We start from the raw sequence: 8134 nt of genomic DNA on the forward strand, positions 1-8134 counted from the left end.
CAGAATAAACTTTCTTGCTCTGATACCTTTTTTTTAACATCTTGATAATTCAAATTTTTCCCCCATTTTTTTCCGCAGTGCAAATTATTTAAGAAATAAACTGACCAATCAGATGCCTCCAATAATTATGTGGATCTATGTGGTTTTAAACGTTTCATTACAGATTTTCTTAAGTGGAAGGGGTGTGGACCTCAAACTAGCTCACTCCTGATTGGCAGGAGTGGTTGCCATAGAAACAATGAGTCACACTGCTATGGACCAATCACTCGCTCCAGTTCTCATTTACAGTCATTATAGTACATTTCAGTTTTCTTTGCTCCACAATGAGAGGAGGAGAAAGAAAAGAAGAATAAAAATGGAATCGAGATACAAACTAATTAAGTGAATTCATTTCCCCTGAGCTCCTTCATATATTTCTAAAGGCCAGGAAGAAAAATGGCTTACGCTCCAGCAGAGAGCAGTACTTGATCTACATGTGAAGGAACAACTGAAGGGCAGGTCACAGAGGGAGAGTAAAAAATTATGAAAAAATAAACAGAGGAAGGAGAGGCTAAGTGAGGTACTTCACAAGAACAAGCCCATGGACAGCGAGGAGGTCTGAGGAGTTGCTGGCCTGGAAACAAGACTTTCTTCTCACGCAACGGGAGACTGCTTCAAACTGAGACAGCCGCATGGGGGGCCGGATCAGCTAAACTGCAGAAGCCTTCAAATTCGGTTTATGCTACTGGCTCCAACCAGAACAGACATGGTTCTAACACAATACGCCAAGCGGCGCCGAAACGTGGCAAGATGAAATCGTGCAATTCTGAGAGATTAGTGAAATAAACTTCTAATGCAAGGATGCAGAAAATGATCCTGCTGTCACATTCTGCCTGTCTTTTCGATGAGTGGCACGGAGCTGACAGGGCTTTGAGGGAGGGAGCAGATGTGTCTGCTTAACCGTGGGCAGCTATGTCTTAAAGAGAATGAATCCTTCACCTAAACTTGAAAGAGACAATTTCACAAATTTCATAACTTTTAAATTCCCACTCTAATCATCTTGATCTATTTTCAAAGCATTGTCAGTGGTCTTTTCCTGATTTGTATTAATTTTATTATTGTTTCATTATTATCTAATTTTATTAAATTTTAATATTTAATTTGTTTTATTTTATTATTAATTTTATTATTTTTTTTATTTTACATAGATATCTTTCCATATTTATCTATGTTAGCTCATTATGTTCAAAGCTCCAAGAGGAGGCGCCATCAAATTATAAACAGAGTAAAAAAATAATCAAAAAAACTTGAATAAATCAGAGGTAAAAGGCTGCATTTTCTTGGTTAAGATGACTCAAGCAGAAATAACGGATGCATTTGAAGAGGAATATCTGAGCCTGAGGCTAAATCACATCTAGCCCCCTTGTAGATGACTCAAGCCAGAGCTGCAGTACTTATTGAAAAAAAACATGTCACTTGGTACAACAGTTTCAGCTTTTTTACAAACTCTGAATAATTTAACATAGCATTATGTCCAATGTAGCTCCATGAACAAACAATGGGAACTCAGAGTTCTTCTTAGAGTCTTGAGTTCATATTAGGGATGTCCCGATCCAATCATGTGACTGAGGACTTGATTAAAATCGGATTTTGTCTCCTGATCAATTTTGGGCATTTAATTTATTCTTATCATAATTAATGCTTCATATTTCAAGCTCATTATTTCAGAAGAATACTCTACTAGAAGTGAATGGATCTCCACCATGTTTTTGGAGCGCTTGTTTGAGAAGGAGGCGCACAAAAACACTTCAGCTAAGCTAAGCTAAGCTAAGCTAAATTTGGCTAAAATAAGATAAGTTTGGCCAAGATAAGCTAAGCTAAGCTAAGATAAGATAAGATAAGATAAGATAAGCTAGCAAGATATTCACAGATTTGGACTTCCTGGATCAATAATTCTTTAAAATGTTTTACACTGACTAAAAGTCTCTATTGGGTCATTTTAATGCAAACTGCAACGTCATTTTAAAAGAAAAAACACCAGGTTGCTGTTTCTTTTTAATGAGAACAGCACACTCCTGGCTGCCGACAAGCAGAGATAAGACTTGAATGATAAAAGGAGGTGAATAAAAGAGAAATAGGGTGAAAAAACAGGTTTGAGTACACTTTTAGCCATGATGAAAGCTTCAAAAAATGTCGACAATTATATTTAGTTAAGAGAATTGAGTTAAGATAAAACTTGATTCATCATTTATTCAAATATAGCAAAGAAACATGCCATGAATTCAATCAACAACTGACAGAATTTAATCGGTCTATCCAGAATATCACTTTTACAAAAAATATCTGAAGGAGATCCTTTTGCTTTTAATCACACTTGGCATGGAACACACATTCAAAAAGAGTCTAAAACGTGTATTCCTGAATGTATATTTAGCCCAAGGTGTTCACACTGCAACAGCAGGGAGGGGCTTTTTGTTTTTTGTACTTTTTCTACTCTTTACTAGCGTATTTCGCACCTTTAGTTGGTGCAAATCTCGTGAATCTCGTTCCAGGTTTTTTTCTTTCACAGCTCTATTCCAATTCAAACAGTTGGCACTTCTGTGAACTATAGTGACGCCATCCATCAGCATCCTTCTGAGTCTCTGATTGGTCAAAATCGGACCTGGTGTAACTTTCAACGTGTGTTCATTAGCTGTGTGTTTAGTATGTAGAACGCAAAAATGTTCATGGTACGAGTTTTAAATGTGGTAACCACAACCGTGCTTCTACAGAGACTTTTCATTGAAAGTGTCACTTTAATGTGAATTATTGAGGACGGTGTGAATGTAGCTTAATAGTAAACTGGAAGGATATCACAAAAACATGTTCAGGATAAATCTACCTGTTCATTTTTTCTAATTAATTACAGTTTTTGCATTCATTGGAGTGATGATGGGAGCCTCCTGATTAAAAGCTTGGATGGTTAGCAGCTGAAAGTCATGGTTAAATATAGCTAAAACTGCAAATCTAGGACAGCTGGCCATAAACCTCTGGTGATCAGACAGAGTGGAGGAAGGATTTACTAAAGAGGAGGAGGTGCTGTGAGTGATGGAAGGAGACAGTGGAAAACAATGAGCAGTCAGAGTCACCACCAGGTGCTATATTGTCCCTAAAAGGTACAGTAGGAACCCATCCTTAACTTCTATAATTAATCTCTCTGAACTTGCTAAATATGCAGGCAGGTGACACCCGGAGCTCGTTCAAGGCTGCGTCCCACACGGTCACATCCTGGAGTGGAAACCTTCCACTGTCAATATTAGCTTAGCAAACAGCATCGGCCGCGCCTGCAGACTGGGCTGACATTGTTCTACATGCTGCCAGCTATCTACCAACAATGCATTTCTACTCAAACATTTATCTTTCCACTACTACTGAAATACAACTGACAGAAAACGTCATAAAAAGGGGGAATTACAAAGACTTTGAACCTATGTAGCTCTGAAAACCAAATGAATTAAGCTAAACAGAAAAGGAGTGAAAAAAACAGTCGGAGGCTGGGGTGGCGAGCGCTTGCCAAGGACAGTTAAAGCTGTACTGTCGTACTTTGAGCGTGACAGCGTGCGTGCGTGGACTGTCTGCTTCCAAGCGCTTGAAGCCAACAGAAGCTGCTCAGCTATCAAACACCCGAGGAATCTGTCCGCTTGTCACACTATCATGGCTGCTCAATGGGCTGCTTTGAGGCACTTCTGCATCCTGGCAGCAGCACTAATTCATGCCAGTTTTCTTAGAAGTCGGAGATCGGGGCTGATTTACCATTTTTAAAGACAGACGGGTAAAACATTCGTGGTTTTCTGAAAAACTAGAACTAAAAATGTTGTAAATCAATGATTTCCGTGGAGTTAAGTTTCTTTGAAAACATGTTACGTTCTGTTTTTTAAAGAGGAATTTACGTTTATTTTGAGGCTGTTCTTTTACCAAACCGTCAATGAATGTTGGAACCAACGCTATGAGTTATCTCTAAAAGTGAAAACAGATTTTATCTTGGTGCATTAGTGTTTATAAGACAAGAAACGTGACATATGTCAAGCAGAGCAAAGTAGAACACCCAGACTATCCCTTTTCTGACCCCTTTTGGGGTCTGAGGTTGCTGGAGCCTATCCCAGCTACTGTTGGGCCAGTGTGTCATAGGGCACCAATACCACACAAACTCATATCTACACCTTGGTGCAATTTAGAATCATCAATGAAGCATGTTTATGGACAAAACCATCCACGAGAACTTGCAAACTCCACACAGAAAGGACCCAGCCAGGACTTGAACCAGGGCCTTCTCACTGTGAGACAAGAGGACTAACCACTACTCCACCGTTTAGAACACCTAGACAACTTTAAAATCATGAAATAATGTTTTCTGAGCTTAATCAATAAGAACTCAATTTTATTACTTGATTTGATCAGAACCAGATTACAAAAATTATGGAAAACTGTGAAATGAAGGAACTAAATTGAAGTAACTAATATAAATTTGCTTCTTCCCACTCCTTTTTTTACGATATTTAATGAATCAACTGTGACTTAAGTGTGTCTTTTTTTTTTTTTTTGAATTAGTGCATTTCATTATTTCTGTACTAAATTTAATAAACCTGTGTGACTTTCTTGTCTTCTATTGTCCACAATTTATGCTTGAAATAAACCGGATCAATCAATCTATCAAAAAAAGTGTAATAAAGAACTCTTGTTTAAAAGTATCAGATGCTCCATCAATGAAAATGTACACAGCAAAGAGTCATAACATTAAGCAGGTGCATGAGGGAGTCATCAGCCTAAATTAAACCCTTAAAAATACATTTTATTAATTTTTAACTCTTTGCTATTAGAAAACATTAAAACATTAAATGAAGATCTTGGTCTAAAAAAAAAAACAGTTTTTCTGAGTAGTCAGAGTGGAAAACAAGCCAAAAACATGAAATTGTTTTATGACTTTAAGGGCCATCAGGTACAGTAGAACTGTGAAAACTGAATGTGAACCTTAAGGTAAAGCTATAAATGATTTTATAGTTGCTTAAAAGAGTGATTTATGCATTTATATGGTGCCTTAAAATGACTATAAAAAACAAACGAAAAAAACAACTAAGAATTAAAGGTAAAAATATAATTAGTGTCATAAAAATGTAAAAATATATATTATATTTGTGTTTCTGTATTGTTAAAAAGTGCTGGTGAAATGAGATGTTGAGATTCCTGCACTATAAAAAGTGAAACATAAAGTATTAAAAGTTCTATAAATTGTTACATTTAAAAATATTAGTTTTTATCATTTTTTTATCAATTTTATTTTATTTAGTAAAAATACATGAAATAATACTAAATAAACATAAAACAGTTAATAAATGAAAAGAAGCAGAAAGAAGAAAACTTATATTATCATTGCTAAAAAAAATCACAAAATAAATCTAAATATATCAAACTTTTTTGAGTTCAGTAAAACATCAACTCATTATTTGAATTTAATGAAAGCTAATCTTTTTAAATGAAATAAATTACATGTTGTTTCACTTTTTTCAGTGTGTGCAGGAGTTTTTCTTACCGAACTACTCCTGATGTGTTTCTGAGGACAGACGCAGCAAAGCTCTGGGTCACTCCCACCAAACTGGTCCCATCCACCTCCACGATCTGGTCGTTCACCTTGATCCTGAACGAAAAAACAGTATTGTTCAAACATCATATGTGAGCTTGGGTCTGTTCAAAATAAAAGTGTGAGGGCTAGAAAATAGGGACACAAATGTGTCACAGTTACACTGATGCGTCACAAAAACTACACAAATGTGATGCAAGTTCCAATCATTTTCTGAATTACTGCAGACTGTTGTTTCTTTCTGTCACAAATTTCCCCGATGTTAGCTCCAGACCACTGCCCAATCGAGACGCAGAGATGAGACTCAAGAGGAAGCTTATGAGGACAAGGAGGGGAGCTTTTGCCTCCGGGCCGCAACCCGGTTGGGGCTTCTCCTGTGATCTGGAAGTGATGGGAGGTCGCATGAGTTTAGGGCCTAAAATTGAACCGCAGATGAAAAAAACGTTGAAGCACAAGCTGTGTTTAGGTTAAGACAAACAGTCTAAACTCAGAGATTTCAAATAAAATGTGAAGTATTGTTTGAAAAAACAAAAAGTCATATTTATTTTAGTTAAAACTTAAGAAAATATTAGTAAAATATTAGTAAAAAAAAAAAAAAACACAATTTCACAATTATGCTGTTTTAATTAGTAATTATGTGAATAAACTAAGACCAACAATAAATAATTCAAAATCGCGGTGACGGATGTGAAAAATACCTCTATTTGCAGCAAACACATTCAGATTTTAGCCACGGAACTAGAGCTCATCATCCATCAAAGGAGACGTCTGCGTCTTATTCTGCTTTTGTTGATCACGTGAATCATTTAATTCAATTTTTTTGTGAAATATGTCAAATTTGATACGCCTCAAAACCCACCTCCTATAAGCGCAAAAACAGTTTTTTATCAATAAATATGAGTTTCTCTAAATTGATGTGTTTCCATTAGGAGAATTTACTATCCAAAATTAAATTTGTGTAATTTCACAGTCGATGGAAAGCAGCTACTGTGAGGTGAGAGCGCTAACCACTACACAACTGCAAAACTGATTGACCAAAAAAAGACATCTAACAGTTGTCATTAATAGAAAATAAACAACAAAAATGTTTGACATACATTTTGGTGTCAAGCTTGACTTTATAAGATGGGAAATGACTCCAGTGGTCATTTGTGGAACTGCAACATTTGAGGCATTCAGGTTAGCTTCAAACGTGGGAATAAAATGTGGAAGCCTGACTGTATATGAGAACTGGACTGAGTTTGAAAAAAACAGGAAGTACCTACTGGCTCCAAAAATCCTTAGAATTATTTAAACCGACCAATCAGATGCCTCAATAAAAGCTGCCCCCAACGTCAAACATTCAAAGCTTTAGATTGACGGGATCTCCTGAGCCTGGTTCCAACTGGTAGGGGTGTGGCCTTCCAATAAGCTCCCTCCTGATTGGTGGGAGTGGTTGCCATAGAAAGGTGGATTCAGACCAATCACTGCTTACTGACTGTCTGACTTTATTTGGTTGGAGCTGAAAGTAAACCATTTTCTACGTCCCACTCACTCAGTCCAGTTCTCATATACAGTCAATAGACCAAACCCAAGCATTTTATCTTTCTCAATGAAAGCTGTAAAAGAAAAACAAAAAGATAAATAGGAAAATGTACTAAAAAAAAGCCGCCCACCCTCCCATCACTTTGTGAACACCATCTGATCCTAACACAGCCACAGATGAAGCAGACAACGTCATCTATCTCCCTGCTAGGAAGTGAGAGTGTTAGCACACCATTAAGCCTACTCAGCAAGAGGCAGGAAGGCCCGATAGCAGCAGAAGTAATGGCGTGGGGAAAATGTGCGTGACCCCTCCTCCTCTGTCTGTGGAGAGCATGAGCTCCAAAAAATAAAGTTTTCAAATGAAAAAACAGTAGGATTAAAGTTTATTACTAACTTTATGGGTTCAGAGATAAAATTCACAGAAATGATAAATTAGAAACAAAATGACAAAAAACATGATATATTATAATATTTAATACTGTTTAATTCCCTAATTAAAAACGACTACTTTTTGGAGCTTAAAACTAAATTAAGTTGAAAAAAAAACATAAATTTTGTAATATTTAATTTCACTTTTAGATGAAAAAAGATTTAATGCTCTATGAAACTGCCTACAATTCTTAAGTTTCGACTATAAACGGTACCCTCTTGAGAAACACATTTTAAATCCTATTTTTTCCAACTAGCGCTGGGTATCGATAATAATTTCCAGAACTGATTCGATTCATTTCACCAGAGCCTTGATCAATTTGATTCATTTGTTTTTTTTCTCAATTCTTTGATCCTCTCAATTAAAGAAAGGTAAAAAAGGGCTTTACAAGTATACGCCATATTTAGAATTAATTTTATGTCTCATTGGTCATGTTTGTGAATGTATGGCTGAGATACTTTGATGACAGTAAATGAACTGTGTAAAGTTTCATTGCTAACATTAAATCGAGAAAGTTTGAACGACACAAACTTCAAATACTGAGCAAATCTTTGACTTTATAAGCTTTATTAATGATCCGAAAAAAA

General features: G+C 36.2%; 1 protein-coding gene across 6 annotated transcripts in view; it reads right to left on the minus strand.

The window, feature by feature from the left end:
• ppp1r9a (protein phosphatase 1, regulatory subunit 9A) overlaps window positions 1–8134 on the minus strand; it is an 80699-nt gene that overhangs the window by 32155 nt on the left and 40410 nt on the right. For all 6 annotated transcript variants that reach the window (XM_024299024.2, XM_024299048.2, XM_024299032.2 and 3 more), the window contains exon 5: window positions 5546–5650. In XM_024299024.2, the coding sequence (XP_024154792.1) occupies window positions 5546–5650 (105 nt within the window). The remainder of the gene's footprint in view (window positions 1–5545; window positions 5651–8134) is intronic.

Source organism: Oryzias melastigma, linkage group LG11, assembly GCF_002922805.2.
Source record: "Oryzias melastigma strain HK-1 linkage group LG11, ASM292280v2, whole genome shotgun sequence".
Taxonomy (NCBI): domain Eukaryota; kingdom Metazoa; phylum Chordata; class Actinopteri; order Beloniformes; family Adrianichthyidae; genus Oryzias; species Oryzias melastigma.